The sequence below is a fragment of the Drosophila bipectinata genome, chromosome 2L (genome assembly GCF_030179905.1).
Source record: "Drosophila bipectinata strain 14024-0381.07 chromosome 2L, DbipHiC1v2, whole genome shotgun sequence".
NCBI classification, from domain to species: Eukaryota; Metazoa; Arthropoda; class Insecta; order Diptera; family Drosophilidae; genus Drosophila; species Drosophila bipectinata.
In genome coordinates, this window is record NC_091736.1 from 13,318,413 (window position 1) to 13,330,046 (window position 11,634).

Consider the following 11,634-nt stretch of genomic DNA (forward strand, 5'->3'; position numbering starts at 1 on the left):
TTTTTCCTGCAAAATAATGGAGATGAAAAATCGCCAAAAGATACAAAAATATTACAATGCGAGCCAGCAATAAAAGCATAAAAACCGAAAACGAAAACGCAGAGTGTAGCCTCGAATAAAATATGACTGTCTTTTTGGGTAGTTTGGGGGTCAGCATGTAAATTGTTAAGGTAGCCAATTGGAAAAGAAAGCCCCTCGCTCAAAAGATATATGTTCTTTTCGATACACGACGGTTACCCCTCACTCTTGTACCGGTCGGGTGATATCCTGCTGCTAAGTCACCGCCACCATCTTGGTGGCCATTAAAATCGTCGACTGCTGCTGTTGTAGCCCGGTTGTGATAAGTGTTGACTGCATATTTAAAATGCAGACATGCAGGCACTATGCGAAAGCAGGTAAAATCGTAATTCATTGAAATTTACGATTGCAGCAGCAACACCAGCAGCAGTAAAGCAAATCAAGAAAAGAAAATGCTAAGCACTTTGCACGAAAAGTTGGGAAGGCGAACAATAAACACAGTTTTTCAAGTGCCTCTAGCCAGGTCCATAAAAATTGGGATATATTGAAAAAAGGATCAATAAAATAAAAGTATATCAATAAGATGGTTATACTCAGCTATTTAACCATACCTTTCTCCTATAGCATTTCATGTAATTTCTAGAAGAGTCATCCCAGCATTTCAACTCCTTTGAAGAGTATAAACAAAAGACACCCAAACCCAAAGTGCAGGCCACAACAATAATTTTCAAAACCGAATGACAGCCGACAAAACCATATATCATTGTGCATGGAGGCAACGCCACCGTCTTGTCTGACTTTGCCACCCACGAGCTGAACTTTTGTCACTTCAGAGGCGTCGCTGGCTGTCTTAACCAATGTCTGTCGTCACCTCTCCCTTCCAGCTCAAAAAATTTTAATTTCTTCTCTCCCAAAAAAGAAAAAGAATTGCAAGTTTAATAAATTACCATGCAAGTGCTGCTTGAAATTGTCGCATGTGTTGACGCATTGCAAGCAAATTGTGCGCACTTAATGTATTTTTTCCCTGGTACGGCGAAGACCTCACAAGGAACTCCGGGTATCAGCCGTCTGATGACATTTCCATAATTAGTCGAGCGTGTCTCAGTTTTTAGTGATTCGTGTCCCAGATGATGTGGCATGTTTGGACGCTTGCCTTGATTTGATTTGATGCCCCAAGTGAGCTGCACTTTGGAATTGGAGTTTTGAACCCAGAGTGGAGGTGATGGGTGGGTCGACACTGAAGGCCTTTCATATTTATTTATTATGCACACAATTTTGCAGACATCGTTGTGCATGTCCCTGTCAACATCGCCTCAGCCTTCAGACCAGCAGTCTCCCATGTGCGAATTGACGCCGCATTTATGGTGTTGAAATATTAATGCCGAGACTTGGTCATGTCATTTTGATTTATGAGTCTCTTGAACACATTCAGACATACTCTCGTATGGATAAAGGGAGATGCCGGTCTTGGAGTGAGAGTTTTCAACATTGAGATGTTGAAAGTACAAGTCGTAATGCTTTGCATCCGAAAAAGAACCCACTGACAGACAGTTGAGTGACATACGAGGCATAGGTTTCGGTGGATCTTTTCAAAGATTTTAATTGGTTTATAGACAGAATCATCCATCTAGCTTAGCCCTGTTTAACTAAGTAACCTCCTTAGTTATTATACTTAGCTTAGCTTATCAAGCTTAGCCACAACTTTTTGTAGCCAATTTGCTGTGAATAAACAGTAAGTACCACCGTTAACCAAACAAGCCAAGTAACACCAAATCAGAACCTGAAATCGATGTTGGCTCCCTGGCTGATGGCTGACAACGGCAACACGAGAAGAACAAGGCGAAAACAGCTTACCAGAAGAACCAGAAGCTCAAATGCAGATACAACACAAGCAGAAGCTGCAGCTACTTGTTTGCTGAGCCAAAGGAGATCCCGAAGCTGAGGTCGCCGTGGCAAAGTCAATGGCAACTGCATTTTATCTTTCATTCTTGTGGGTCTCCAGACACTCCGGGGCGAACAAGTCGAAAATGCGTGGACATTAAATATGCATGAGAGAGAACATTACATATAATAAAAAATTCAGCAAACAGTTTTGTATGCAATGCGCTTGCAAATGCATTTATCGATGATGATAGTAATGATGATGCCCCTTTCGAAGGTGTTGAAGTTGCAGCCACGATGCTCACGCAATGTCTGGGATTGGGGACCCCAAATGGGCCTTGGACTTGTGCGCGGGGACCGCCACAAACCGATGCATTTGACAGGAGACTCCACTGGGAAAAAGTTCTCAAAAATCCTCACAAAATAATTTAAAATAAAATAAATGCATATGCCCCACATTTTTTATAGTGTGTCACGAAATACTTTAGAACCGGAGGAGGTCTGGGATGTCGATGGTTGTGGCGGTGGCGGTCAACATCGCTGGCCATTTTAAATATGAGCACAATGCTGTTGTGCAATCTTGCCGGGAATTTTCTCTGGCAGCTTGACACTCCACGTACTTTGTCGCTGATTCAACTCCATCCACGCCACACCACACCAGACCAGCACCAGCACCAGTACAGTGAGACTCAGACTCCTGTCATCGGTTGCTGTCGTGTTGCATGTTAATTTCTGTCCGAGTTTACCGCGAATATGTATGCCACGATTTTATGGCCTCCACTCAGCACGCGCGATTGTCGAAAGAAATTGGATTTTAAATAATATTTCCCGATCGTGCAGTATTGTAAATTGTCATTCAATCAAGTTTAATGATTTTCTAATTACATTTTTTGCTTTTTTTTTCTCCAGAATATAGGCTGCGTAACTGCAGTTACTAGAGGCAGTTAGGACTAGGTCAATTCCAGCCCAAGGCCATTAGCAGCCCGGCTGTTAGATTTTTTGTATGCACTATAATTACTGATAAATAGTTACAAACTTGGTCGCACTTGCCAACAATCGTATATCATCCCGCGATACGTACTATATACATATACGAGACATGTTATACGACAGACTCTCAACCTTTTAATAATGTGTCGCCACATATTCATATGTAGATAATTTCCTCACTGTCCGATATACTCGGTTGCTGCGGGCTATAAATTATGGGCTATGGCAACCTGACTGCTGTTGATTTTTATCCACGTCATCAGCTTAATTGCCTCAGTGTAGCAAGCGTCCAGCGTCCGAGCCGGGCGGAGCCGAGTTCACTTGACTTGGCCGTGTTGCACTTGCAAATTTTATCTTTAAAATACGTCTCGGCTCGGAACGGAACGGCACGGCCAGTGATTGAGCGAAAGAGTGAGAGTGTGTTGTAGCTGCAATTATTAATGAAATATGGCTGTCAGTAATTATTTGTTATAAATTTGCATAGAAATTGCAATTTGTGCACTTCACCCCACGTACATACGTATGTATCTCGACCTGAGAGCGCGCCGTTAACGATTCACAGTCCTCTCGCCCAAGTTGGCGGCATTATTAATGACAATGTAAGTCCATGATAAATATCGTTGACACAGTCATTTTAAGCCATATATACTTATGCACTTGTTTATATGGCCTGACATCGCGTCTAACTAAGTACTAGTTGAATGTTAATTCCCCCATTCCGCCCAATGCGCCAGTCATAAATGTCATGGCAATGGCATAGGATTGCCTGCTTAAACAAATGGCTCTCAGCTGCTCTGGATGTTGATGTTGGCTACTTAAAAACTGGCTAAAACAGTTTTGTTAATGAAGTCATTACCATAAACTAAGCTCAACAATGATTAACGACCCTCGACTTTCTCTGACCGAGTTTTCTAAAATTGTAACATCCAATAAAATGGCAGAGGGTAGTTACAAGTCGGAATTACTATTATACCAATACCCTTTCTTAATATATTCATTTTTTTTTTGATTTTATATTCAAAAAATCCCAATAAGATAGCTCCTCAAATATATTTTCTATTTTAATTGGTATATGTTTTAAAATTCTATCCTATTCATAACCTGAAATCTGAAGATAAACTTTAAACTAAACAACAATTGAACAAAATGTAATTAAAATCTCCGTAATGTTGTTACACAAGCTCACATAAAACCCTACTCTCGTTTATGGGAAAACTAGCAGATGCGTTTAAATATTACGCTTTTAATTATGATAATCATGAGCAAAAATCTATCGCAACAATTTACATTAAACGTGGACAATTTGTAAACAATTTGCGGTGGCTGTGCTTTTTCAGCCGCTTGGGAATTGGATTGCTTACTAAATTATACATTTAATTAGTTTCATGATTATTTTGGATTTTTGGCTGCCAGAGAAGTTTATGAATTCAAATATGCAAAGGACTCCCTCGGGTTGGCATAACATAAATGTCTTGTTTGGACTATTTTCATAATTGAAATTTTGTTTAATCGAGCCAAAGCTCCTAATATATATGATTAGCATTTGGAAATACATATATTTATACAATATCTATCAACATCCAGTACCAGCACATACCTCAAAGTCGATGCTGACTGCAACAAGCAGAAGGAAGGTGAAACTTGTAATTTTGGCAACTGACATTGGCTAAGATTCTGGCTAACACGAACAATGCAACTGCAATCTCTTGACCATTTAGCCCTGGGTTGGCTAATCGTCTGAAGTAATTCCACAACAAAAACTTCAACTCAACATGCATAATTTACGTAACAAATGGTAACTCGAAGAAATGTGAAGCCATGCATAAATTTACCCAGCTTACAAGTGCCACAGACTGCAACTGGAACTGCGTACACAGACACGGACAGGTAGACATCAAGCAGACATTCAGACAGGCTTCTGGCCTGGTCAGGACAGAGGATTGCTGGCGAAACTGCTTTTGATTTATTACAGAAAACGGACCCAAGGTGCAGGAGGAGCCTTTCCTCCGGCTGCCGGCCAACTCATCAGCAGCTGCAGTCAGCTTTGTCTCTGCCTCATAATTTATAAACAAATGCGAATGGTCGAGGAGTTCGAGGAGGTGGCTATGAGGAGGATGGTCTTGCTGGTTTGGGGCAAGATTCGGGGTCCAGGGAGGTCCAGGCGTGGTTATGAATGTACGTAGTTATGCCCCTGATGGCGAGCTGGCCGAATTGATGAGATCATAACGTGCCTTATGTTGCCATATATAATATCCTACAAACCTTTTTCAATAAAAATTTAATATTTTTAAATTAAGCAAATAACTGAAACAGGATATCCGTTTATTGCATCAATCTAAATTGAAAGTAAAAAAATACTTTTGCAAATACTGCTAAACTATCCCAGTTTCGATTACAATATTCGTTTTTATTCAGTTTTATTTTTTGTAAATAGTTAATGAATATCCCTGACGAAAAAAATCCATTTGAAAATACAAAATATTTCAACAGCTTTGCTGTGGACCTTCAGAAACATCCCACAGACCACCCACCCATACATTAAGCGTCAATTATTCAAATAGAATTTCTGAAATGTGTAGACTGTCGTGACGTTTTGGAGCTCTCGCCAATTTAATTACAGTTCCATCAACTGCACACTCTCAAGCCAAAAGCAAAAAATATTTTCAAATGCAGACAGGCAATTGACTTTTTGTGTCGTTTTGGGGCTGTTACTGAGCTGGGAGAGTTAGTGAGTTTTGGGCCATATGTGTGGAACACATTAAAATATGAATAATTAAAGGCGAATAGCTCAAGAGTGCCTAGGTGGCCGTTTTTCTGAATAGATAGCAGAAAAGTTCTCACATTGAAAGAGATATATACATATTGTTTTTAACTCGAAAATGTATCTATTTTTTAATATTTAAAAAAAAACCCTAACCAAGTGTCCCACTTTTGAATTTACGTAACGCCACAGTTCATAACATCGCTTAGTAATTTGTGTACAATCTGGGTTCGTGATTCTATAAGTACCGCTCATTAAGTCCATTTATCAATTCAGTTAAGGGCATGTTAAGCCCACTGCTTACCCATAATAATTATCTCTATAAGCCTAATGACTAATAACCATATTTGAGCAAGACAAAAACAGAACTTGACGCCCCAATGTGAATACAATTTGCACGCGAAAACAGGCAGCGTTACATTCGAATGTATGTAATCCACTGTAGGCGTTGCCTGGCCACTACAATACTTATCTACATGATAATTTAGTGTCGTTTTAAAAGGCCTTTAGCCAATTGATCAGAGGCTGAAATCTGGTTAAACGGTGGGCACTTTTTCGCCCCAGTGCTGTTCCTTGTCGGCTGCTCGCAAAACAAACAATAAAATTAAATAATTACAAGTCGTGAGTGAATTTCACGCGAATCCAAATGTTGATGCACACACACTGATAATGCAAAAAATAAAAAAAATAAAGGAAGAATGGAAAAAATAACGCAAAGTCCAAAACCCACAGGCCTCCGGCGAGTGGCAAGAGTTGGCTGAATATTCGAAAAATGCGCTACGGATGCCTCTTGACCAGGGGACACAACAAAAAGGCCGTTTTATATCGATGACAATGTCCCCAAATAAGTGCCAACAACTGAGCCAGATTCAACCATTGGCCAGCGGATGGGGGCCAACTGCATCGCCACGCAGACAAAATCAAACCACGCACGAATTCAGGCTCTCAATGGCAGTCGCCAGTTCAGCAACTCCAGTCCGGCATAAAAGGCGATCCAGTGAGTATGCCACTAAATTCCAGGAACATGTTTAAACGATGTCGGGCATTCAGCAAAAAGAGTAATGCACACTGGCATCCCGACCATGGGTGACAATCTTTTTAGCATAACATCAAAGTAAATAGTCGTGTGCGATGACGCTTCCAAAATCGGCCAAGATGATTTTGATAAACTGTCCTGCTACACAACTGCAGACGGATTCTTTTATACTCTTGGGATAAAATTAATTGCTTATGGGTATTTTTATACCCTTGCATAGGGTATTATAATTTTGTCCAAAAGTGTGCAACGCAGTGAAGGAGACATCTCCGACCCTATAAAGTATATATATTCTTGATCAGGATCACCTCCTGAGTTGATATGAGCATGTCCGTCTGTCCGTCTGACCGTCTGTCCGTCTGTCTGTTTCTACGCAAACTAGTCTCTCAGTTTTGAAGCTATCGACTTGAAACTTTGCACACACCCTTCTTCCCTTTGCACGCAGTATATAAGTCGGAACGGCCCGGATCGGCCGACTATATCTTATAGCTGCCATATAACTGAACGATCGGAAAAGACCCAACTTTCGTGTTTTTGAAGATAGAAAGGTTAATACAGATTCTATTTTTGGCCAGTTGATCCAACCTACCAAATTTCATTAGGATCGGCCAACTATATCCTATAGCTGCCATATAACTGAACGATCGTAAATGGTACTTGGTAGAAATATCAACTTTCGTATTTTTGAAGATAGAAGCTTGGAACTTTTTTTTAGATTTTTTATTGTAATAAATTGGTTTTATTATGATGTAATCATAAGGATCGGCAAACTATATCCGATGTTTGCGATATTTATCCGGTTTTAACTGCAAGGGTATATCAACTTCGGCTCCGCCCGAAGTTAGCTTTGCTTTCTTGTTTGTTTATTTATTTTCATCACAAATTTTACATTTTAAGTTAATTTGTTCTGTTGACTTTTTTCCCCTCATACATATATTCCGCTCAAGAATCGGATGAATATTGACAAAGATATAGATATAGGGAAAAATTTGACAAAAATTTGACAAATAATTTTTTTCTAGGTTTTGATGTAATTTGAAAGTGAACCGATACACAAATCGTTTAAGGTATTCCGCTGAAGAATCGGATAAAAATTGGCAAAGATATAGCCTTCGCTGTAGGCCATATTCTGGCTCCATGCATTTTCGTATATTTTTGAAGGGTCCACAAAATTTGACAAAAAATCTGAAAAATAATTTGTTTTAAGATTTTAATGTAAATTGAAAGAGAATCAATACACAAATTATTTAAGGTATTCCTCTCAAGAATCGGATCAAAATTGGCAAAGATTTTGCCTTCGCTGTAAGTCATATTGTGACCCCATGCATTTTCGTATATTTTTGAAGGGTCCTCCAAAAAAAAATTTGACAAAAAATCTAAAAAATAATTTGTTTCAAGATTTTAATATAAATTGAAAGAGAATCGATACACAAATCGTTTAATGTATTCCGCTGAAGAATCGGATCAAAATTGCCAAAGATATAGCCTTCGCTGTAGGCCATATTCTGGCTCCATGCATTTTCGTATATTTTGGAAGGGTTCTCCACAAAATTTGACAAAACATCTAAAAAATAATGTGTTTCTAGATTTTGATGTAATTTGAAAGAGAATCGATACACTAATCGTTTAAGGTATTCCGCTGAAGAATTGAATAAAAATTGAGAAAGATATAGCCTTCGCTGTAGGCCAAATTTGGGCTCCATGCATTTTGGTATGCCTATTTTTAAAGGGTCCTCCACAAAATTTGACAAAAAATCTGAAAAAGAATTTGATCCTAGATTTTGATGTAATTTGAAAGAGAATCGATGCACAAATCGTTTAAGGTATTCCGCTCAAGAATCCGATCAAAATTGGCAAAGTTATAGACTTCGCTGTAGGCCATATTTTGGCTCCATGCACTTTCGTATATTTTTGAAGGGTCCTCCATAAAATTTGACAAAAAATCTGAAAAATAATGTGCTCTTTGATTTTTATGCAGATTGAAAGAGAATAGATACCAGAACAATTTAAAGTATTCCGCTGAAGAATCGTGTGAATACTGGCAAAGATATAGCCTTCAAAAATTTAAGGTCACCAAAGGACTCTTTATTGTTGCATGATGCAAATAAGACACTGGAGCCGAAACAAGGACCATATGATATGCGGGGTTGTAATTAAGCTTAAGTAGATGAATGCGTTGCGGGTGCGTGCCAATGGAAGTCCCCGAGCAGAGGAAACCCAGTGGAATCAGTGAACGCACCCAGTTTTCAGGTGTGTTTATTTGGAGCTCGCGTATAAAAGGACACTCGACATGGCTGGCGCAGCTTAGTAAGTCCTGGACAATGGCCGAGATACGCGAGGACGACGAGAAGAAGCCGGGCATCAGTGTTCTGCCCGGGCCAGAGCTTTTGACTCTTCCTGGATTCGATACCAGAGCCAGTATTGCCTCGGCCGCCCTGAGCGATGTGCCCAGTGATGTGATCATCAAGTCTCGGATTCGATACGGAAGCACTCTGTCCGCCTGCAAAGGCCTGCTTCTGGAGTACGCCAAAAGCACCACCATCCATGGCATACGCTACATCTTTGAGGTCCACAGGCCCATTTACGAAAAGTCGGTGACGTGTTTTCCGAATTCTTTTTGAAGCTAACTGGCTTTACTTCCAGGCTCTATTGGTTGTTTTTCACCTGTATTTCGGTGTACTTTGCCGTTTCTCTCATCTGGGATACCTACTTGAAGTGGCAAGAGTCTCCGGTTATTCTTGGCTTTGACGAGACTCTGGTGCCAGTGCACAAGATACCCTTTCCCACCATTACTATCTGCCCGGAAATAAAAATGGAGCGAAATCTATTTGACTATACAAACGTTTCCCGCAAGTTTTGGGAGGAATACAAGACAAACGGCAATATCAGCAACCTCAGCGATGAAGAGTTGAGTACCTAACCTTTTTCATAACTTGTAACATTTTTTAAACAAATTCTTCAAGTTTGACCTACATGGCAGCCGCAATGCACATCTGTGACTCGGAGGTTGTTCAGCGATTTAGTCCTTTGCTCTCAGAACTGAATCCTCCATACGTGGACGTAACCCAGACCCTTATCGATCTGAGTATATCAAAGAATGTGACTGGACCGTTTTGCAAATGGAATGGACGATTCTATTTCTGCGATAAGATATTCGATTTTGTGGCTACAGATGAAGGCATTTGTTACCAGTTCAACGGAATGCATCCCAAGGATATTTATCGGGACGAGAAGTACATCAGCTATGTCGATCCAGATATAGTGGATTTTAATAACTACTTCGATAAGGAGCTGCCGGCCTGGAACGACATTAGTGGATCGTGGTCCCTGGACACAGGCTATCTGGATCAGGGCCAGAATGCGTATCCCCAGCGGACGGTGTTCTCATCGGTGAAGAATGGGTTCTTTGCCTTCCTGCAGGGCTTGCAGCACAATTTCGACTACGACTGTCGCAGTTTTAAGCAGGGCTACAAGGTGTGTACCATTAGGGAAAGTGGGTGTGAATTAATTGTTAACCTAATGTGTAATTTTTAAGGTCTTTCTCAACTCCCCGGAGAGCGTCCCCCTCACATCGGGTAATTACATTCTGGTGCCCCATGGTGACGAGGTCCTGGTCAGTGTACTGCCCGCTTATGTCGTGTCAACGGAGAATTTGCATGAAATTACACCTGATAAGTAAGTTCAGTAATATGTAGTCTCATTATTTACCAAAATACCACTTTTTCCAGACGTCAATGCCTCTTCGATGATGAGCGCGAACTACGATTCTTCCGATCCTATTCGCAAAGCAACTGCCAAACAGAGTGCCTGGCCAATTACACGGTCTCCAAGTGCGGGTGCGCCAAGTTCTGGATGCCAAGTGAGTGGGCCGGTCCTCTTGAATCGAATTTGTCACCTTTTATTGTTCCCAGAACCCGAGGGTACTCCCGTTTGTGGCTTGAATGACATCACCTGCTATACGGCTGCCCAGGACGAGCTGTACGCCCTGCTTCAGAACCAAACCATGGCCAAGAGTGTTAACGACAACGTTGAAATCATGTGCAACTGCTTGCCAGCCTGCACATCGCTGGAGTACAACTTTGAGATATCTAGAGCCAAGTACGATGTGGCCAAGACAATTAGAGCATTCCGGGAGGAGTATGAGCATACGGAGTGAGTAGATCTTCAAATAAAATAGGGCTTTGTGTTAATAGGGCTTTGTGTTGAATTTCCTTTAGTGCCATTGGATCCAGGCTTTCGGTTTACTTCAAGGAGCATCAGTTTACTGCCATTAAGCGCACTATACTGTTTGGTGTCTCAACATTGATTTCCAATTGCGGTGGTATCTGCGGCCTCTTCATGGGAATCTCTTGTCTTAGCTTCCTGGAGCTGATCTACTTCTTTTGTATGCGAATCTGCGGAAGTTGCCGCGATCGTCGGAAGCACAAGATACATCAGATGAGTCCCGAGGATCAGACAGAAGAAAAAATAGAATGAATCTTCTAAAAAATTGAATTGATCTCAAAGATCTGGAACATATCCTTGTCCCAATTGTTGTGAAATTAAAATATATTACTATTCCATTCTTGGGTATATCTGAACAAAAGCAAGTTGTTGGACTCTCCTCTTAGGTGGCAATAGAGTTGTCTTAGCCGGAACTATTTCACACTCTCAATGGCACATTCCGAAAGTATCATAAAACTACAACAAATAAATATAATTTATTTTAGAGCTTACGTCAGGCAACAAGTCAGTACACTAGCCAGTATCGCTGGCACTTTAATTGATTACAAATTAAAAATGCATTCGATTAGCACTCGCTTGAAGCAATTGATTTGCTCTAATTAAATGATAGAAACGCTTTAGCAAAACGCTGTGGCTAATTAAATGGCGCACTCAAAGACACAAGCATAAATAAAGCATTTAACCTGTTCTTGGCTGGTTATTCGGCATTTGGCCATATTTTACA

The 11,634-nt window shown here is 40.5% G+C and overlaps 1 protein-coding gene across 1 annotated transcript; it reads left to right on the forward strand.

The window, feature by feature from the left end:
• The first annotated feature begins 8,984 nt into the window (after positions 1 to 8,984).
• Positions 8,985 to 11,634, forward strand: ppk (pickpocket). The gene is made up of 7 exons (XM_017241442.3): positions 8,985 to 9,276; positions 9,330 to 9,593; positions 9,650 to 10,160; positions 10,222 to 10,361; positions 10,415 to 10,545; positions 10,598 to 10,838; positions 10,904 to 11,634. Exons 1-7 carry the CDS (start codon positions 9,008 to 9,010, stop codon positions 11,160 to 11,162), a joined length of 1,815 nt encoding a protein of 604 aa, XP_017096931.2. The 5' UTR covers positions 8,985 to 9,007; the 3' UTR covers positions 11,163 to 11,634.

Bases quoted from the DNA above. Each gene is read 5' to 3' on its own strand.
- ppk (XM_017241442.3), top strand. From the start codon at position 9,008: ATGGCCGAGATACGCGAGGACGACGAGAAGAAGCCGGGCATCAGTGTT. The intron at 10,161-10,221 runs GTGTGTACCATT...GTAATTTTTAAG, and splicing joins GTTTTAAGCAGGGCTACAAG to GTCTTTCTCAACTCCCCGGA. The intron at 10,362-10,414 runs GTAAGTTCAGTA...CACTTTTTCCAG, and splicing joins CATGAAATTACACCTGATAA to ACGTCAATGCCTCTTCGATG.